The 22,689-nt window shown below is 44.3% G+C and overlaps 1 protein-coding gene across 1 annotated transcript in view; it reads right to left on the bottom strand.

Annotated features, from left to right (window-relative positions):
- PRKCH (protein kinase C eta) overlaps positions 1 to 22,689 on the bottom strand; it is a 121,006-nt gene that overhangs the window by 81,119 nt on the left and 17,198 nt on the right. The window contains exon 2 of the mRNA XM_030451914.1: positions 11,045 to 11,108. Coding sequence (XP_030307774.1) covers positions 11,045 to 11,108 — 64 coding nt within the window. The remainder of the gene's footprint in view (positions 1 to 11,044; positions 11,109 to 22,689) is intronic.

A 22,689-nucleotide genomic window follows, 5' to 3' on the forward strand; every position in this document is an offset into this window, starting at 1 on the left:
TGGCACAGACCAGTACTGCTCTGCCATGCACAGCACTCCTCCTACTGCCAGCAGATTATTATTATCATTACTATTATTTCCCAGAGGGATTTCCCAAGGGCTGCAGGCCAGGAGGAACGGCTCGTTTGCAAAACACATCTGTCCCCAGCAGCTTCCCATTCAGCTAACACAGCCAGACCTGATCATCCCCCTTCCTCATCTCCTCCCCAACAGGGTTGTCATGCTGCAACACATATTTCTCCATTTCTCAGATTTCAGAAGCAGATGCACCAAATCCACAGAAACACAACCTTAACAATGCCTGGTGCCACATGGGGAGGGCATTGCTTCCTTTGGCTCAGGATTCCTTTGTATGTTGAGAGAGGGAAGGACCCTGAGGTTTTACTAGCTCTGTAACAGCCACCATCACCACCAACCTTTTTTTTTTTTTTGCCTTTTCTTCTAAATGGGCAAGTGTAAGAGCAGGAGTAGTAAGTACGTAGTCTACTTCCCCATGGACTCTCTCATCACACTCCTCTCAATCAACAAACAAGCAGAGGTGGGTGAGCAGGAAGAGAGTCACTTTCTCCAACAGCTTGTGAGAGACACATAAACCTGCCAGCTCCTTTTATCTTTTTTCCCAGCGCCTCAATGGAGAAGGAACACATAGGGACAGAATTTGCTTAGGCTCAAACAACACGAGATGAAAGCCAGACTGCAGTTTGATGCTCACACAACAGCCCTTCCACCGATTTAGGCAGCTCTACCCCCAAAGAGAACCCTGTCTTCCTTCCACATAGTCATTTTCCAGCTAGATCAGTTCCCAGATCTGTTTTGCCATGCATCCCACAAACAGCTGGGCTGGCATGAGGTGGAGTCTGAAAGCAATCTAGGGGGTAAAACCTGCCAGATTTCATTGTGCCTTCTGCAGGCTCTGTGTCCCTAGCATCCAGGCTCTACACTCCTCCTTACAGCACAGCCCAAAGCAAAGCCACATCTGCTGCTGGACCCAGCCCTGTGTGCCCACTGCAGGAGCACAGGATGCCTCAGTGGGTAAGGTGTGCAGTGACCCTGATGGGGAAGTTATCATCAGCCCTTTGGGATGCAACATTGGAGCCATTCTCTGAAGGACTTGTTCTCACCCTGCGTTCACAGGTGAAACACAGGACCACAGACAATGCAAGTAAAAACATTCATAGGGCTAAACTGTGGCCCCAGATTCTTCACCCACCACTTAAGTACTCTGAGCTGGCCAGGCTCAAGAAGAAACATCATTCTGCCTTTGTTCTTGCTGATCTGCAAGTCTGTATTGTGGACATACAGGAAGAACAAATTTTAGACATAAAAATTCAGCATTTCCTGACTTTTGAGAATCTGGTTTTCTAACATTAGTGATATCATTTGAATGAAAAGGGTTTTAAGACTACTTCCTAAGTTTTCTAAACAAAAACTATCACTGAAAATGAGTTCACTCACTGGAAGTGGAGCTGCTCCAGTTCCCCTTCCCAGTTCCCCAGCACAGCTGTGGTCTCAGACACACAGCTCTGGGGGGAGGACAGCACTAAAAGGGAAAAGCTTCACAGAAAAGGACAATGCTGTCCTCTGCAGAGCCAGCACTAGCAGCAGACACTTGCTCAACAAGTTTGGCAGCTAGTCGGCAGAAAAGAGCTGAGATTCTGGGATTAAAACCTTGGTTCCAGATTCCAGCAGGAAATGGGGCTTTGCTGGTCCTAACTCACCTGCTGCAGCCTTTCCTCATCCCTTGCAGCTCCTTTCTCGCCCATCTGTCTATGTTCTCCCCATCCCATCTTCTTCATTGCTTTATGCTTCTTTAAGCTTTTTCTTCCTCAGGGTTCCTACCCACACCTACCCATCACCACTCCCCAGCCCAGCCTCTTGTATCTCTTCTTCTATTTCTTCTCTGTCCTTTCATATCCTTACAGCTTTATTCCTTCTCCTAGTAACTTTTCCCAGTGCTTTCACTTTGCCTGCCCTGTGTCCCAGCAGACAGGGCATGGCAAAACAGCAACTCAGCCAGACCTCCTGCCCTGCCACAGCACCCTGGGCCAGAACTGAGCTCAACCAGAGGATGGATCTGGCCCAAAACCAACCCACACCCCTCCTCCAGATTTGTTCAGCTCCCCAGCCCAGCCAGCCAGTACAGAACTGGTCCTATGCAAGACCACCCCCAAAGGAAACTTGAGAGCATCCTTTTCAGAGATATTTACCCTCAATTATGAAACTGCTTCAGTCTCATATCTGCAACTCCCAACAGCGTTGGCATTACCAGGAGGAGCAGCCCAGTTCACCTGCTCAGTACAGGTGGTGTCCACAGCCCTCAAAGGCACAGACACTGATTTCACGGCAGTTTCTCCCAAAAGATCACAAACAGATAGATTTTCCAAAAGAGAGCAGAAGGTTGACAAAGAGTCAGTAGAGGCTCTTACCCTCCTTACCTCTCCTCTGCCAAGCCTGAGGTCACTCTAGCAAAACAACATCAGGATCTCTTTGCTCAAAGCTTTTTCTGATTCAGCATTAAATTCTGGAAGACAACCCAAACATTTCACCTGAAGCACACCAGAAAATTAAAATAAACAAATAAATAAACAAAAACTTTTCCAGCTGGCACTGAAGAGCAGGAAACTTCATTTCATCCTGGGCATCCTCAGGAACAATCCAAAATAAAAATCCATAAACTACAAGCATGAGGAGTTGCCTCCAGACACACCACTAGAGGACAAACACAATTCCATGGTAGGTCACCCAAGGCTGAAGGCTATCAAAAAGATTTTTCTCTGGCCCAATGACATGCAGGAATCAACTGCTACAACATCCTCAACAGACTGATGCTGCTGGTTCTTCCCTGTGTCCATGGGGTCAGAGGGAACTTTGCCCCTCAAAAGCACTAAAGATGTACAAACACCTTCCAGGGAAACTGAGGTAATTAAGCATTGTGGCCCAACAGCATCTTCTTGTGCCAATCTTGCACATCCTCTCATGCCAAGAGGCCCAGCAGATCTGCTCACTGCCCCACACAGCAGGTGACAAGGACTTCTGGATGCCTGACAGAACAAGCTGCCAGACACAAGGAAAACCCTTGCCTGTGGTGGTACCACCTAAATTTGGAGTCTCCCCCAGCAGCCAGTGTTGACACACGTGGATATTAAATGGGACACAACCTAAATTTAGTAGTTGGTGGAGGTGAGGTTGAAAAAAAAAATTTAAAAATTCCGTGGGTTTTTTGGTATTTTTGCTCTCCAGTTTCTGCTAGAGATTTTCAGGGCAATGCTAAGTAAACTCCTGAGGCTTTTGGGCAGCCATTCACATATTTCATCTGCCAGGTAACTCATGAAAACTTTTTACTTGGGAAACACAGGTGCAGCCATGAAGTGTGCATGGGGCATCTCCACTTCATCCCAGTCCAGGGTACCCATCCTGTGACCTTGACCACAGAGGGTGCAGAGAGAGATGGCCATGAAACAGCATCCCCCAGAATAGGGTACAGCAGCCAGGGACAAGGCTGCTGGCATCATCCCTGGCCACAGGACCATGGTCCTGACCCCCAAGGGCTTTGTGCTTTGCTCCTCCCAGCCCACATCTGCCATCCTGCAAGGCCACAGAGATTTAAGCTCCTCTGGGAACCACCCTCACTTCTTCCATCAATCACATAAAGCAAGGATCTCTGTTCCTCATTCCAGCCAGGAACACTGAAAACCTGGAGCAGATTGCAAGCTTGCATATTTATATCTGGATTTCAGAGCCCAGACAAAACACAGCCCACTGAGGAAATAAAGTTAACTCTGATATTGCTGTCTGTTGCTTTTCTCCAGCTTCTGGATATCCAAGCTGCTGGCAGAACCTGGCAAGTCATGACTTGCTGCCAAACACCTCTGGGGATCTGACACACTGCAATATCTGTGGAGTATGTCCAAATGGATCACTTTCCAAGACAGAATGATGGTCCTGTGGACACACAGCAGGCTGGGGTGTTGCTCACCTCCGTAACACCCATCAAACCACCTCATTTCCCAGGGCCTGCATCTTCCAGCAGTCAGGAATAAATAATTTTGCTTGCTTGCCCCTGTTGAAATCCTTTTTTCTGTAAAAGTTCAGAATTTACCAATCTGCCTTTTCTTTTTTGTTTGCTTTTGTGTGTTTTTTTAAAATAGAAGAGAAACATATGAGATACCAAAATGCCAGGGTGCAAAAATACTTGGGTTCTGTCTGCAATATTTAAATATGAAATGCAATATATAAATTTTGAAGGTTTCACTTAAAAAAAAAATACCCTTACACTATCCTTCCACCATAAACAGTAGTACTTATTCATTATCCCCAGGTTCATCCATGTTCTCTTCCAAGGCTGGCAAGAGGCTTCCAAGAGTGGCTGTCTTGCCTTATAGTGACCCCTTCTCATGCCACAGTCAGCTTGAACAGGACAATTCATAGGCAGTGCTCAGGAGGATGTAGCACAGCCCCTTCTCCTACTGGCAAGTTGTAGCCCAAATGACATCTCTCAGAATGCCCAAAGGCTCCTCCCTGTGAAAATGATCTCCAAGAGGCTCTTCATGGTCTCTCTGACTTTGAAATTCTCCTCCAAGAACTTCAGTGTTGCTGAGAAGTTTTGACATCTTTGTGCTTAACTCAAGGATGCTTCACGCCAAGGATAAATCAGCTCTTGCTCCTGCTGGCTTGGCTGACAACTCAGTTGAGGTGCATGTCTGCAGAATCTAATCTCTAGGAGAGTAAAACCTGTTCAGGGCTTCAAGATCAGCCTCTAGAATTGCCTTCTACTTTTTAACCCAACTGCAATCTTCCAGTAAAGTTCGGGATCCACTGAAGTTCACCTGCCTCTCATTCAGATTTGCACAGCATCTGGGGATGACATTCCTGGACTCTGCAAGGGCTCAGTCTTCTCCAGGCTGTATTTAGGGTGCATTTTCTCCCCCATAGGACTTGATATTTCTTTGACCTATTTCCATCTGGAAACCAACATGGTTCCATCTGTAGAACCATCATAGAAAGCATCTGAAAATCCCTTGCCTGCAGCATGCATATATCTGACAAGTGTAAAGGACTGGAAAAAAGTGTGGGCATCAAAGAAAACACAGGGGTACAGAAGAAATATATCTCCTGCTGCTCTCTGCCACAAAGGACGCTGGGCTAGACACAGAAGACTTAAATTTTCTCAGACTGTCAACCAAAGATATCAAAACTTTCTTTATCTGCTTCTGCACTGATACTGCCTACTTAGATGAGAAGGTTCTCTGGACAGTACATACCATATGCCTTAAAATTCTGCATTGGCTTGTAATACAAAACAGAAGACTGGCTTAACTAGTCAAGAGATGAGAAGAGGGCATTTTTCATTCCTGGTTCATAGTTTCCAATAATTATTCCCTTCACTACAAAAAACAAGCTGAAAACAGTCATTATTGCAGTTTACAGAGGACCAGTAAACATTTTTTTTTCTCCCTCTTGTGCAAGCACCTGGTAACACATCTGTAAATAGAAGTTTTGTGGGGCTGAGGAGCTATATTGAAGTTCAGAGCAAGGACCTTCTTAGCTCAAAGCCTATGTACCATTTGAGACTTTAAGGTTGCAAATAGTTACTGGTGCCTGTCAAAGGAAATGCTGTTCCTTAAGATAAAAACCACTTCAGGTTAGAAGAATTTATTCTGAGAAAAACAACAGCAAAGAGTCTCTGTGTAACCCTCCCAAACACATGGTGTGACAGCTGCAAACTAAAGCAGCATCTCCTGCTCTAGAAGCAAGTTCAGGCTTCTTTGCTGCTGCAAAGTCTACCAACATTAAACATTTAGTAATGGGTGCTATATCTGCTCTACCAAGGCACTTTTCTTCTCAATATTCTCATTGTTCTATTTCTTGCCCAGAACTTAAATATGTCTTTGTCTTTCCTGACACTGAAAGAAAAGAAACAACCATTACTTACCTCACAATGATGATATTAAAATTGAACTTCAAGCCAAAATTATCACTTTGAGAGTGACAATGTGGAAAAAAAAAAAGAAAGAAAAAATAAAAAGGAAGGCAAATTACAAGAGTTCAAATCGCTAAAATAGAAGCACTTAATTTCCTAAAGGGCTTGCTTCAGTCATTAATTCAGTCAAATAATGAATTTCTTTTAATTTCATTAGCTTTGCTCAAGATTTCAAAGAGCAAATAGCAAGAGAGGGGGCAAACTGAGGGTACAGCAACAGACCTTGCAGGCAAAGCTGTGAGGGGACTCAGCTTGCTCAGTGCTGCAAGGGAGAGAGATTCATCCCATCCTCCAGGCAGGCACCTGGAGCCTCTGGGCTCCCAGTCTGGCCTCACTGCAGCAGAACCCCCTGACTGCTGAATCTCTCTACTAACTTCTCACAAGCCTCCAGAAGCACTAACAACAGGAGTAGCTCAACCACACATATTGCAAGGCTTTTTATTTCAGATTCATAACAGAAGGAAGTAATCCATGGCTCACCCTTTCACATCTCAAAATGGTACCCAGCAGCACAGAGAGACAAGGTCGGAATTTGTGCCACTGACATCAACCCAAAGGGGCACCCTGGGAGCATCAGGGCCACTCACTATGAACAACACAAGAGAGAGGCTCTTCAGAGGCTCCAAATCACCTCCAACCAGAGCCAGGGGGACCCACGTGCCACCATGGGAGAGTAGAGAGAAGTGTCCCTCAGGGACTCCACACCAGAGAACCTCAACAGCCATCAGTCACAGTTGTTTTCCTGACAGGGTGGCCCAAGGATTGGTAAGGAAGAACAACTTGGGAGAAGTCTAACTGGAAATGGTTATGGCCAAGATTAGGAGCAGAGGAACCACATTTGGGAATGTGCACTTCTCACAGGATTACTTATTTTAGAGAGCAATAAAGCAGAATTTTTCCCTCAGAGGAGCCTTAAAACAAAGTTGAGGTCTTGTGGATATTCTCAGAGATACTGGTACAACATGGATCATCACAGGGAGGGTGGCAGGACACAGAGTTCAGCTGAACCACAGCTCCTGTAGCATCATGTTCTTGAATGAGGCACATCCACCATAGAGACTGAGTTCTCAGAGCACCCACATTAGTGTTTTTTTAAAAAGAGAAAGGGGCAAGGAGACACAAAGAAAGAGAGAGAGAGGTAAACAATGCTGAAGACACCATCAGCAACAAAAACATAGTAACATTCAGATATAAAAGAATAAGGAAATGTAAAGAGAAATTATTATTTTGATGGCTTGAAAAAGAAATCTCAAAATCAGGCAGGGTCAAAGAAAGAAAATCCAGGAAAGACTGAATTAAATCCTTTGAGGGAATGAAGTGGGGGAGAAATAATCAATGCCTGAAGTTTGGGAGGCAGAAATCAGTCCTTTTTTTCTCTATAAACCATCCTGGAGCAAAACAGCTTTTGGGTCCATGAGGGAGATGGCTGGAGAAGAGGGAGCTTCCCTCGACCCCAACTGGGTGCCAAGGCCACCAGCATCATCATCAAACACATAATAATGCTTGGAAAGGTAATCTCCTCCCAAGGTAAGGAGATTTTCATTTTAATTTTCCACTAGTCCCTTTACACAGGAAATGTCAGCTGAATAAGAGGACTTAATATAATCAGCTATAGCCTAGCACAGCAACAAATGCATCCAATGGAGAAAATAAAGACAGACAGATAATTTTTCTAGACCTCCCTTCCTTCCTATTGCTCCATTCCTTCCTCTTCCTCAAGATTTACATGCATTTTTAAAATGGGATCAAGATTTCCTTGCCTCAAAACAGCAGGTTAACACTGATGGACAGAGGAGCCATAGAGGAACCTACAAAGGATTAATAAGGATTAATATCTTTCCAGCTCTGTGTTTTCCATACTGCCCTCATCCTGACAGCACAGGAATGCTTCTGTCAGACATGCTGCACCTCTCACAGGGAGGGCCACCCTTCTAACCCATCCCCACAGAAGCAAATTAAACTTGTGGTAGAAAAGGAACTTCTGATCCAACAAAAAAAAACCCCACCACTCCCAAAGCTAAGAACGTCCATGTTAGCACCCCTGGGGCTGTCTATTTTGGGTAAGCTTTCCTGGACAACAAAGTAATAGAGTCACAGGTGGACCTAGCATCTCAGCCTTGTTTGTCTGCTTGGGTTTGATTTTTTTTTTTAATTTCTTACCCCCCTCCAGCCCCATTTTTAGCCACTTTTTTGGCTAAAAAAAAGTGTGTTAGTGTCTTGAAAAGTCAGACAACAGACACTACCACATTGTTCTTTATACCTGCTGGAGTTCAGCTTTATTTGCAGCACCATGTCCCCACTGCTAGGTTCTTTTCAGAGCAGGAAAATCACTGCAGTTATACACCTAACTATTTGTAAGTCACAAGAAAATGATCAAAAGTCCTAAACATCATATTGCTTGAAACTCCCCATGGGTGTGCATGATGCCCCAATGGGGTCTAATGAGAAATACTACCCTCGATGTGTGTCCAGTGTCCCTGTAGGGTCACACAGCCTTGGAGAACACTGCCATGTGAGCCACAGCCAGCAGGGAGGATGAGGTGGTGGCAGCTGCTCCCCAGATCAGGGCAAACAAGTGTGAAGACATTTGTTGTGCTTTCAATTTGTGAGGTATTCTCACATTTCTGTCAAAAAAAAAATTAAATTTGAAATACAATTCTGAGCCTCCACGTTTCCAGCAAAAAAAAAAAAAAAAAAAATAGAATCAAACATGATGTTATGAAAGAGACCTCACTGGTTTTCAGAAGAAAACCCATCCCTGACCTATGCCTCCACTATCCAGTGACTGGGAGAAGTTCATACCTGCACTCAGGGATTATGAATATTCTTGAGAACACTGAATGTGACCACACATGGGATGAACCAGTCAAGAAAAAACCCAAAGAGCTGTCTTTGATCTTCCTGTTCTTTAAGTCCACGCGTCTCAATAACAAAGGAAGAAGAAGGAAACTATTTCCAGTATTTCCCATTTTCCTTGGAAAGCAGCACTGGTACAGGCATTTGAGTTCTCCATCTCCCATCTTTGAGACATTCTTAGCAACATAGCTTAATGCTTGGCCACCAGCAGGAGTTGAAACCACACCTTGGATTTATGCTCAATCCCTCCACTCCTGCTCAACCCTGTTTTAAATGACAGAAACTGAAAGCTGTGGTGATGCCCAGCTTTACAGGGAAAGGAAACTTCAAAAGACAAGTGAATTTTGATCCCCTCTGCCCTGCCACAGCGCCAGAGTGTCATACTCCCCATCTTCTCCATCTCTCAAATAACATGCATGTCCTCAGGAGTCAAAGCCAGCTTTCTGTTCATGTCTCCCTCCTAACATCCCAACTGCAAGAAGGACTACACCCTGCTCATGGTCTCCAGCTGCACACAGGGAGGAGAAGAAGGAGGAGGGGGGGGAGGAGGAGTAGGACACCATCTCCCTGCAAACCCTTGCTGGGCCCTCAGGTGTGGCTGAGCTGATAACAAACTGGATTGGGCTCAAATGCTTTAAAAGGTCACAGCTATCCTGCCAGAAGCAGAGCACTCCTGGAGTGCAAACCACCCAAAGAAAATCAAAAGCTTCACCAGTTCCCCTGTGTCACGGTTTAACACTGGCAGGAAGGGATGGAATACTCTGTTTGGTCAATTCTGGCATCTATCTTGTCTGTTCCTCCCCAAAGGAGGGCTCAGGTGGGACCTCTTTATCCTCCTGGACAGTAAAATGTTTTCCTCAGAGCTGAGCAGTGTCCTTGGCTCTGCACACCGGTCTCTGGCAGTAACTATAAACATCAAGTGTTATCAATCCTAGAAGCAGACACTGTCTGAGAAACTTGCTGTTAATTTCAGCAAGCAACTACTTAAAGAGACTTAGCTAAAAGCAAAAGTACAAGACAGAAAATCACCTTTATCCTGGCCCAAACCAGGACACCCTGGTGCATCACCTCCCCATCAAGCAGCTGCCCCAGCCCCAGCACACATAAGGCTGATGTCTCAACAAGAGCAAGACAGCTCCCCAAAAGTAAAGCATAGGCTTGTATTCAAACCTGCATCAGAAAACAAAAAAATGAGGCACTGACAGGCTTGGGAACCCAGGACAAGTTGTGAGCTGGTTGAGCTGCTAGGCAGGAGCTAGGCAGGAGCAGAGCTTCCCCATAACCCTTGAAACAAGCACCCCACCAGCTTGCACCCTCCTCATGTCCAAGGCAGAGCACAGCAGGGTGGGCTGGCCATGCCACAGCCTTTACGCCCAGCAATCAGGTTTTGGGGCAGAACAAGATAAAGCATTAAAAATCCAGCTCTCCCAGGATACAGGGAACAGACAGCAGAGCAGATCCTACCTCAGTTCTTGGCTTCTCTACAGAAAATGCCCTCCAACAAATGCACTTTGAGGCCAGAGATAAAACACATAAAACAAATAAGAACCACGCTGTAGGTCTGAGGAAAACACCCTTTTTCTGAGCCCCATCACAGATTTCCTGGGTTCTTCCTGCAAAGCTCATCCACTCTGGTACCGTATTAAACAACAGGGAAATTAAAAACAGAATATAAAAAATCGTCACAGAAAAAATATAATCCACCCAGATACATTTTCAAGGAAGCTGTCACACTAAAAACCTTCTAAGTTTCCTGTACAAAGCGAACCCAGGAAACAGAAATGCACACAAAGTAGATGGGAATCAATACAGAATAAAAATCACCCAGATGTTTTAAATATGCTTCATTTTAGACATGTTCTACATGGTCCTTAGCCTGCTCCTCAAGAGGCACCCGGGTGAAGAGTACCAGTGACAAAACCAATTCACCTGAAGGACGACTGCAGATAAATAAACTAGAACTTGCACAAATCAGCATTCTGGGTCTGAGATCAGATGGAGAAGAGGACACACACACACACACACAGGGTGACCCATCACAAACAGCCCCTTCCAGCTTCCCCCCAAAGCTCAAGACGTCTCCAGCACCCAACAGCCCATGGCCCAGGTGTGGAAAGCCATCCTCTTACATACAGTTTGGAAACTGATGGCAAGAGTGTGCACCAGGGTCCATCTCTCAAGAGGAATGAGCCAAAACAATTGCCTTACCTTCCCTGAAGCTGCCTGTAAGAGTTATGACGACAAACACTTTGCCTTCTGGCTCCAAATCCACCTGAAAAAGTAAAGACAATGTTAGAAGAATGTTTTTCAAGACAAAGACTCTTCCTTCTTCCCAGTGCCTGACAATATTTGGAGCTCTCTATATATTCTACATATTCTCATGTACAACCTTAATTTGAAAAATAAAATAAAATAAATAAAAATCAAGCAACCATGGCTCAAATTTTTCAGGGCTCCATAATAAATAAGGAACTTGATTCTTTTTAGAAGTGCTAAGCCATCTCAACATTGCTAGATGAAATAAAGATTAAAGAGGAAAAGAACTGGTTAATAGTGTTCCAATTTCTCAGATAAATGAAGCAGGAATAACATTAAACACACACAGTTCTCTGAAAAGACTCGTGCATATCTGTTCCGTGAATTATATGGATATTTCCTCCCTATTATATCATATTCCACTGAAATTGTTCCAGTCTCTCAAAATACTATCAGTGCTGAGGTAAATGCTGATTTCTTACATAAATCATCTTTTGGCCTAGAACTATAGAAAGCAGCAAATTCTTAGTGCTGCTACCTAAGTATTTGTCATTAATCTAAATTAGAAATACAGAACATAATTTTAGGAATCAGAGAGTCAATAATCTCACTGTTGGTCAACCTACCCTTGAAAGAAGGTATTTATTTTTTGGTGAGTAGTTTTCTTTTTTTTTTTTTTTTACACTTTTAATTAAGTGCTTTTGTTGACCTTTTGTTGTTTGGGTTTTTTTTTGCCCACCAGTGAGATTTTAGCAAAAATCACAGCTAAGGATCCCTGAAGTTTGAGCCCTAAAAAAAAAAAAAAGGATGAGCCCAGGCTCCCTCCTTTTTCTCCAGCAACACATGATGTATCCTGCCAAAATTTGGTTCTTCACCAGGTAACACACATCACAGCATCCAAATAAACCCCTAAACCATTGGCCTAAGCTCCCAGAGAAACAGAGTATGGACCACCACTAATCCAGACAACATTTACCCATGTGCTGCAAAACCCTGCCATGCACCAACCAATGCTTTTAAGGGATTAACATTAAAATACAGGGAAAAGAGAAAGCTGAACTCTCTCTATATCTATCAGAGCCAAAAAAACATGCTACTTATGATCAGAGAGGACCTGGCAGAGCTCTTAAGTGGGAGAAGAAGGTGTCCAAGGCAGGCTGACCCCATGGTGTAAAGGTGTAGCAGCACTTTGCTAACTGCAGCTTCACCAACATGAGCAGAGAGAAAAAAATATTTTCTGGGGCAAATGAGGAAACAGAGGCAGCACACACCATCACCATACATTTCTCTAGCCTATAATTTATTGCAAATTAAAAAAAAAAATGTTGTGTAGGTTTGTTGGGTTTATTCAACTATTGGGAATTTGTTAGGATGGGCAAAACAAATTTATTCAACGAGAGGGTGAAAGAACAGCTTATTCACACAACTCCAGCTACTTGCCAGAAGGGACACATCTCTACCAATGAGACACAAAACAGGGAAGCTAGAACTGGCTTTGGAAAATCCTCTCAAAATGTTGATTTTGTAGACACTATTTTCCACCGGAAAAAAACAAAACAAAACAAATAAACAATCAAAAAACCCAAAACCCCATAAAACTAAAAAAAAAAACCCTACCAAAACCAAACCAACTGGAAAAAACAAATCAGTCCCACAGAGAAAATTTTAATTAAGTATTTAGCTTTGACTGTATATTAATTTTCACGTTTGCTTGGCTTTGTACACTGGTGTTAGGAAGCTGTGTTTGAACAGCTCTCTGTCTTCATCAATGTGGAAGACATTCCCCATACAAACATCAGCTGGAGCAATACTATGCATCTATTTTGTTTAAATTTCAATTTACCAGAGAGATAACTATTTCTTTACAAAGCTGGGTATTTCAAATATATATTCTTTCTACAATATATATACATTTACAGTGACACATACTGGTTTATGGGATGCCAAAAATTCAGATTTTAAGGTAAAAAACCTTATTTACTTAGGTTTCCAAAACTTTTCTTTAGTGCTTACCATTTTTTTGCCAGTCTCCATACACAACAATACATTAGACTCCTGGTTTTATAGTCAAAGAGGACCCTTCCTCCCTTCCTCTGACATCCATGATCTCCAGTGGGATACAAAACAAATCCTGCACTCCTTGTGGTCAAGACACAACCAGCTGAGAACAGGAGATGAAACAAAGCATCACCCAGCTTTGACACAGGGCACAAAGAACATAATTCTCAGACCAACAGCAGGAGATGCACGAGAGTTACAAAACAACCTCTGTCCCCTTGAAGTCTCCAAGATTAAAGACCAGTCAAATCCTTCACATCAACTAAGCAGCTGTGCTCACATCATACCACAGCTCAAGTGTACTCTATAAAGAGGCTCTAGATACACTCAAGACCTTCTCACAGCACATGTTAGTAGGATATAGCAAAAAATTACAGCTGAAAGGATCCAAAATAAGGACTAAAGTCAGGGGCTGCTGAAAACTGGGACATCAGCACCCTGCTGGACACAGAGATATCTTGTCCTAGACAAGAGGTCCAACCAGTCTTAAGAGTTTCTCCAGTTTTAAATTGGTATCAACAGCAACAACTGGTAAGATACAACTAAATTAAATAATTAAATTAAACAAAACACAATTAAATAGACCACTGGTAAAAGTCTGGCTTTCAAACTTGCTGTGATCTCCTTTAAAGATGAAATTTGCCCAGCAGCAGCCAACACGGCATCCAAGATCAACTTCCAAATTCCAGAGAGAATGCGACTGAAATAGAAAATAATTCCTGACCTATGACACTGAACAGAAACCATCTGGCCACAGACCTGCCCTCCCACGATCAGACTATCCAACAGGTCCTGAACAGCAACACCCAACCCAAAGGGATGCGTTTGCCATTGCATGGACCCATCCCACAGCCATGCAACGTGGAGGGCCTGGTGCTGGTGGCACTAAACTCCTGGGAGCTCCTCACACATCCTGGACCACAACCCACAGAGCTCGTGCAGCCAGCTGGATGCTCACGTGCTGAAGGCAGCGTGCACAGCAAGCAGATTGCTAAACCCAGGCTCTGGGGCTAACCTCAGCCACCCTTGCAACACGGTTCCCCAGGTTTCTGCCCCTGCTTTACACCTTCATTACTGCCTTCACACTCTGTGCTGCACCTACTGACCCAGCAAACACAGCAGGACAGCTCTACTGACCCAGCGGGGGAAAATCTGCAGGATTTTCTTCTTGACTCCATCTTGAACTTCCATCACCAGCAGCTGCTTTCACAGACCGAGGGGACTTCTCACTATGTTTTCTTATTTAATAAGATTCGAACACCTCAAAAGGAAGTTTTGCTTCTCACTTCTTTCCTTCTCAGCATTGACTATGGCTGCTCGTAGGCAAAAAAACCCAACATCTTTATAGAGAAACCAGGGGCCACAGTATTGTTTTTGACAGAATCATGAAAAGTAACAGCAGATCATGCAATCAGTTTGGGTCAACAATGCTGCTGATGTTGATCTTCTTTCTCAGGGGGAAGCTCAGAGAAACTCAACAGCCTGAAGGCAGCACAGATGATGCTACAGGGAAATTGCTATATCATAGGAGATAAGTCATACAAGAATGTAACCATCTGTATGGTTACAACCATACATACCAACTTGACAGCAATATTCAAAGAGTAATAAGTACAGCGAAAAGTTTCCTAATGCCAAGATCTAGTTGGCACAGCATAACTTCAAGGGAACAGCAGAATTCTGCCTGGAAGGTTTAATATCAGAGCAGGAAATGCACCACAGTGGGAAAAGTCCTGTTGAGCTGGGAGAAGTAAAGGAGAAGCCTGAATTTTTATAATGCACGATGCTGTGAATGCTATAAGGGCCCTCTGATCTCTGAATAAACCAAACCAAACTGGTGGTGTGCAGCTTCACAGCACTGGCACACAGAGCTGCAAACAGCTGTGCTGCATTTGGCTGGGATGGAGTTAATTTCCTTCAGAGTTGTTAATGTGGGGTGATGTTTTGCATTTGTGCTGAGGACAGTGGTGATAAGGCAGAGATGTTTTCATTATTGCTGAGCAGTGCTTACACAGCACCAAGGCCTTTTCTGCTCCTCACTCCACCCCACCAGCAAGTAGGCTGGGGGGTGGCAGAAGGAGCTGGGAGTGAACACAGTCAGGAGAGCTGACCCCAAATGACCAAAGGGACATTAAGTGTCATATGACATCATACCCAGCAATATAAAAGCCAGAGGAAGAAGAAGGAAGGGGGGATGTTCACAGTGATGGCATCTGCCTTCCTGAATAATCATTCTGTGTGATGGAGCCTTCCATTCCCAGAGATGGCTGAACACCATCCTGATAGTGGGAATCTGTCAATTAATTCCTAGGTTTTCTTTGCTTGCATGTGCAGTTTTTCCTTATCTATTAACTTGTCTTTATGTCAACCCAAGAGTTTTCTGACTTTTACCTTTCTGATTGTCTCCTCCAATCCCACTGGGGAAAAGTGAGTGAGCAGTTGTGTGGGGCTCAGCTGATAGCTGGGGTTAAACTACAGCAGCAATCACCTTTCCTTCTCTCTGGTGCTTTCATCCTCAGCCTGGTTCCCAGAGAACAACTGGGAGGGAAAATATTGCCTTTCTGGCTGTTTTAGAGGTAGCTTGGCCAAGCTTAAGCTGACTGGGAGGGGAAAGGGTGCTTATCAGTGTAGTAAAGCCTTCAATCACTGCTGCCTTCTAGTTCAAGGAAGTGGAGGACAGCACATTCCTCCACAGCACAAAGGGTGGATAAGACCAACTAATAGGAGCTCAGGAACCCCTTTTGTATCTGTAAGAACCACAAAGGATTTTGGCCCAGAGCTAAGCATACACCTCTGTTGAACCTCACAGCTTTACCTAAGAGAAAACAAGAGCTGGAGGATTTTGGCAAGGGAGCTGGGAACAAGCAGGTACGGACACATCGGAGTTCAGCTGCAGTTTCATTGCACTTCCATTGCAAGACACAACACTTTGGCAGCCAGGCTGAACAGAGGGACGAGGAGGACTTTGCTCCTGATTCAAACACTCACCCTCTGCCCCATGCCTGAACTTGTCAACCCCATGCGGCTCCCGCGTGACTTCAAAGGGAGCTGCAAGGGATGGGCTTCCCACAAGGAGGGGCCTCAGTCAACCATCTTATACACCTTCTGCATGAAAGGGATGTGTTCATGTTGTTCCCCACCAATTGGCAGGTGTTATTTACTCCTCTGCTTTACAAAAAAAAAAAAAAAAAAAAAAAAAAAAGAGAAAAGGTAGTTCAGGAGCAAGAAGATGCAGGGAGACCGAAACAGACTCCGTAATCACATACCTTCACACTTATAATAAAAACTGGCCTCGTGTGATTCATCAGTGGAAGAGGTTTGGAAAACAAAGTCAGAAGGAGGGTAATCTCTCAGGCAACATATCAACACCCAGCTGAAGCATCCACTGAACTCGAAGAGCAGGTATAGTCAGTCAGACTCTGAAAGAACCTGGCATGCCTCTGTGAAACACTCGCCACGGAGGATGGGAGGAGGCAGATCCCAAGAGTGGCTGTCTGCCTGCCTGCCACTCACTCTCCAAAATGGGGTCAAGGTGGACCTCCAGGATGAAGAGACACAGAATCATGGAATATTAGGGGTTGGAAGGGACCTTTAGATATCATTAAGTCCAACACACCTGCCAAAGGAGGACTACCCAGGGCAGCCACACAGAAACACATCCAGATGGGTTCTGAAAGTCTCCAGAGGAGACTCCACATCCTCTCTGGGCAGCCTGGGCCAGTGCTCCATCACCTTCACAATCAAGAAGTTTCTCCTCATGTTGAGGTGGAACTTCCTATGTTTTAACTTAAACCCATTATTCCTTGTCTTATGACTGGGCACCACTGAAAACAGATTGACCTCATCCTCTTGACACCCATCCTTCAGATATTTATAGCCATTAATAAGATCCACTCTCAGTCTTATTTTCTCAAGACTACACAGCCCAGGTCTCTCAGTCTTTCTTCACAAGAGAGATGCTCAAGTCCCTTAATCATCCTTGTAGCTCTCCATTGGACTCTCTCCAGTAGATCCCTATCTCTTTTGAACAGAGGATCCCAAAACTGGATCCAGTATTCCAGGTGTGGTCTCACCAGAGCAGAGTAGAGGGGTCATCTTCAACATTGCACCTGGCATGAATGTTAACTCTTGCAATCAGAAAATAAGAATTTTTTTTTTCCTCCTCTCCCCACCACAGATAGCCCAGTCTGGGAAGACAGATCTGAAGCACACTGAAATTAGTGGGAATCTTTTTATTGTCTTTGGATCAGACACAAAAGGTGACTGCATTTACCCTGGAGCCCAGAACACCCTTTCTCCCATTTCTGCTCTGTCCTTTCTTCCCCACAGGCACAACAAGCAAGCATCCTAGAAGTACAACCTTTTTCTAAGTCATGTCAACGCTGACGTGGCTTCAAAACCAGAACAAGCCAGACACTTGCAGTGAATAAAGCAAATATAACAGCTACCTGGGGACTTAATTAGCTTAATTAAACAAGTAGCTACATCTTTTTACTTCCTACACAATTTTTAAATTTAATTAACAGAACTCCACATATGATCACTCATTTATGGAGGTAATTCCCAAGGCTCTGCTCAGTCGAAAGAGCTGAAAGTCTGGGCTAAGCTGAAGATAGCTTTTCACATGCCTCTAGTTATTTCTTTAATTTTTCTTGTTTAAATTCCTAACACATCATGCTTATGGAATGAGAGATCTTTCTGTGTATTAATAAAGAAGCACATCCACATGTCTTTGTTGGACAGGTCAAATAGCAACTTTCTCAGCCAAATACACAGTGTCCTGTCTAGTCAGACCCTCTTGTACATTTTGAGCCTGATAGACACCTGCCTAGCAAGTCAAGCACCTCTGAAAAATCCTTAGGGCTCCTTAGTACAAAGGAAATTTTGTATTTCCAGACCAACAGAGTGAAGTATTTTTTTCTACAAATGCACAACATGCGATTTTTAGGATTCAAATTGGGGCTGCCAGGTACCTTCACGCTCCTACAAAGACTGGCAAGTGCTTAGGGCAGTAATTTCCACTGCAGGTGCCAAGGGTGGACATGGACAGTTTTTTAAGAACACATGGCAAGCTCTTGGGAGGCCCAAGGAGATGCCATTTGGTGAACAGCAGCAACCCCACCTCTTGTTCTACCCAAGCTTTGAGTCTGAAATCTCTCTGCTCCCACCAAGATTTCATTTTGATGCCAGGTCTCAAAACAAAGAGTGAGCACAGGGAACCTTGGGGTCAGCCTGGCTCAAAACGTCTTCCTCCTGCAAGTCACTGTAACCATCAACATTTCAGGGGAAAAAGAAACCTTTCCAACAACTATTACTGCCACACATTTAACACTTCGGAGCTAAAAGCACAAATGGGTGGAAAGTTAACCTCTCTTGTAACTCCTATAACCAGTTATTCAAGCTATTACTGTAATATTGTCATTCTATTTTTTTTGTTCCAGGACAGCTCTTTAAAATATTACTTTTGTTTTCAGTTGAGCTGCATAATTATAAGCTGTGTGCCAACCATGAGCAATCACGCTTAGTTAATAACTCTTAGCCAACCCTGAACTCTTTAATCAATTTTAGACTGGTTTCATCCAAGAGATTGCCTACCTGAAGAGGTAGGAAGAGAAAGGGCTGCAACAAGGTTTATCTACCCTGTGAAAATTCCTTCCAAATAACAAAAAACCAAACCAAAACAAAAAAACTACCAAAATCAACCAAACCAAAAACCCCCCTAAAATTGGAGGTTTCAAACCTTCAAAAAATAAAGTTTTCAAAAGCATGAGCCAAACCCTGCTTGTACTGGAGCCACAACAACTTATCTTGCTTTTGAGAAATCTCACCTCTAAAACAGTAACTGATTTATGAGTAATAGCTGCAGGTGCCTGCTTGTGAGTGTATTTGAAATAAATTGTAGTGTACAAATTTAAAAAGAGAAGCACACACACAATTCGTTCAGGGACTATTATATTTTTGTTTTTCTTAAAAAAATGTAAGAACAACTACACTCTGGAGGAATTTCTGAACCCATCTTCCTGAGTTATGTGCAAAGGGAGGGAATCCAATTGCCTGTTTCTCAGTCCCACACTATCAGAATTTCTCAGAGACTGGGCATTGAACCCAGCAGTACCACCACAAAGCAAGAACTGGTTCCTCCAGAAATTTAAGTTAAACTCAAAATTAAACGGGGGACAGGACAGAACCTGGAGTCTGCAACAGAGAGGGCTTTCATCCACAACCTCAAGCATGGGGCTAGATATGACTATGGTAGGAAACAGGCTGAGAAAAAACATGAAAGCTGACCAGAGCCTAGCACTGAGGGTCCAGTTTCTGAGGTCACAAAACACACTAAGTGTGTGGGATGACTCTGCAAACCACCCACAACCAGCAAAGAGCTCAAACTCTCATCTCACAGCCTTCCCCTCTTGGTTCAACGGGGTGGTTTGCTGTCAGTGCTGTGGGCTGGGGAGGAAGGTGGTCTCACTCACATATATTTATATCTCGTTCACACATTGACAGCAAGCTGCCAGCAGCCCTGGAAGCAGTGTCTGCAGCCCTAGCTCACCCCAGGTCCCTTGCAATAGTTGGGGTGCAGCCAGGCTGTGTCCCATGGCTTCCTGTCCAGCACAGCTCCTCAGCCATCCAGCCACTGCCACAGAGCTCCTGGGCAGGCTGCTGAAGCTGCAATACTGGGATACAAGGCCCTGGAAGGCCAAGCTCTCCCCTTTTGGGCAAAGCCCTTGGGGAACAGATAGGAGCAAGGTGGGGAAAAAACTTGCTGTGAACCAGGCTGGCACCTGGGATATGCCAGGTGGGATGTGACTCTGCTCTGGCTGACAAGGACACCTCATTTGCACATGGTGATGAGGGGAGATGTCAGGCACAGAGGCACATAGCATGGGTTGGTTTGTGCCTCCCTGCTGCAGCCCAGCTGACCACAGAGAGGAGAGCCAGGACATCACTTCCCAGGCACCTCTCAACACCTATTTGCCACCTCCCCCAGCTCCCTCCCCCAGCCCCTATGGCCATAGCCCATGTGAAACCACACGAGTGTGGGCAGGACACATTCTGCCTTTCCCTACTACATGCACATAAAAGGCAGAGCTAAGTTCTGCTGCCCACAGGTTATTAAACCCCCATCTTACTTTTTAACACCACACCAAATGCAACCATGGCCAGTCCATCGCTGCATTTTCCTCCCAACTCCTCTTGCCTTCCTCCAACAGCTTTTTTTTTTTTTTATGGGATGGGAAGGAAAATCACAGATAGATTTCATTTCCTAACAGGCATCAATGCAGGCATCAGCTGACATCAGTGCAGGACTGGTAATTTAAAGGACAGTGACTGCAGGGCTTCATTTTCAGCTGTCTGAACTCTTGATTACAGCCAATACATCCATGCAGAAATTCAAGTAGCTGCTATGAGGCTACTGGCTTTGCACATGCAGCGTACAGAAATCTTCTTGCAAACACCTATGTATGCATTTGCAGGTAAAAGAAGATAAAAGGGGGACTGGGTCTCTCCTCTTGAGAGGATTTACGAGCTTTGACAAACAAACAGACAAAACCCATCTATTTCCATCCAATGAACAATATAAACAGGTCAATAAACCTAAACAAGCTGTTACCACCAATAAAACAAAAATCTTCCAATAGCTATAGAGCCCTGGGACACCACTTTAGCTATTACACTCCAAATATTTGGCCTGTGAAGGGACAATGCTGACAGCTCACATTTTAGTCTCTCACCAAGTATACAATGTGAGAAATGCCATTTTCTATCTCCAGGTTGTGGAGATGATCAACAAATGTATTTTTCCTTGCACAGATATGAGCTCAATGTAACTTGGAGGAAAACCCAGGAAGATGTGCCAGTTTTGCTGCTTACAGTAATAAATAAATCACTGACTGGTGCCAAGCAAGCAGGTTGGTAGCACTTCCCATTTGGAAAAACTCCAAGGGCCATAGCAATGAGCTGATGAGTGGAGTTTCCCCAAAGTAAAACACTGACATAGCTGAGGATAGAATGATGCAATGTCCCCTGATGAGAAAAGAGTGGGGAGGGGAGGGGGGGGTGAGTGCTAAAAAGGGAGCAAGCCCAGGTAGCCCCTGTACGAGCCAACACACAACACAGACCTGGGCTTTACCCAGAGAAGAAGAGAACACCAGGCAGAGGCACCAGGCAGAAATGCAGATGGAGAAACAAAAACATTGAACAGAGAAGCAGTCTTAAGAAATCTTTCAAGACATAGCACTGACCTGCAGTTTTAATTAACCTTATACACAAACCTAGTCAGGTTTATGAATCATTCATGAGTTCATATTAAGAAGCAAAGTCTGCATCGTGGTCTGAGGCTCGGTGGCCACAGCTCCTGCGTGAGAACACTTTGGAACTTGGGGGAATCCACTGGGTTTTAGAATGACAGATAGGGCCCCTCAATACCCTGTTCACTGACCCAACCCAAAGAACTGTGGACCCCTAAATCAGCTGCAATACTTTTCAAAGAACCCCTCTACAATTGATTTCCCAGCACCCTGCTCATTTATATATTTGTGCTATTCTCTAGTGTTCAGTTCTGGGAAATATTTTCTTGTTACTCATAGGTTTTATTGCATAATCTTCAACTTCTGTGAAATTCTTCTCATTCAAGTCTCCATTAGGTGTGTCACTATTTCTAAAATATCTTCCTACTGCTTTTAATTAATTCCGTGTACTGCTGCTTTTCCATTTTTGTCCAATAGCTCTTTATTCTTTCTAAAATCAGGCCACAGCTGATGACATCATGAAGCATTAAAATCTATTAATCCTCCACATATAATCCATCATATTTCCCAACAGCCCAGGTACAGAGGGGAACGGCCACAACTTTCTGCTACTCCAACCATTTCCGTCAGACCCTGTCCTCTTAACACCAGCTAAAAAGTTTAGTGCTGATGGTATAGCAAAAGGAAGCCTACTGGAAAAGTCCAGCTATTTATGGTGCTTGGTTACTACTAATGGGTGCTGTAAAACAAGCAAATAAAAGAGAAAGATTCCATAATGAGATGTGATAAGCATCTTGATGCTGGCAGGAAGCTGGGGGTCAGCAATAGAGAGATTCAAATGCAAACCAAAAAAAACTCTGCAGAGGGCTTGACTTGCAGGCATCTGCCCTCTCCCTCCCTTCAACACTGAGTGTGCAAGGATCTTTGCACTACCCACTGCTCCTCTGTTGAGCTGGCAGATGTTTTGTTTGCTGGATGAGGGGCCAATGGTTGTCCTGATCATTGCTCAGCTTGATCTCCAGAGATGCTGTAGCACTACACTGGGAATAGCTGGGATCCCAAAATGTGAATAGCAAGACTAAGGGGATCTCTATGCCAAGTAGGCCCCCACAGTGCTTGTTTTCACCCAGGAAAGCTTCTCACACAACCTGCCAGACCCTTTTTTCAACCCTGGCATGGTGTTCCTACAGCAGCATTCTGTCTCTCTCTTACAGGCAATGTGACACATGAAAAGAACTGCATCTGGGAGACCATATACATCTGGGAGGCCATATACATCTCCACCCCTTC

This window comes from Calypte anna, chromosome 5A, assembly GCF_003957555.1.
Source record: "Calypte anna isolate BGI_N300 chromosome 5A, bCalAnn1_v1.p, whole genome shotgun sequence".
Lineage (NCBI taxonomy): Eukaryota > Metazoa > Chordata > Aves > Apodiformes > Trochilidae > Calypte > Calypte anna.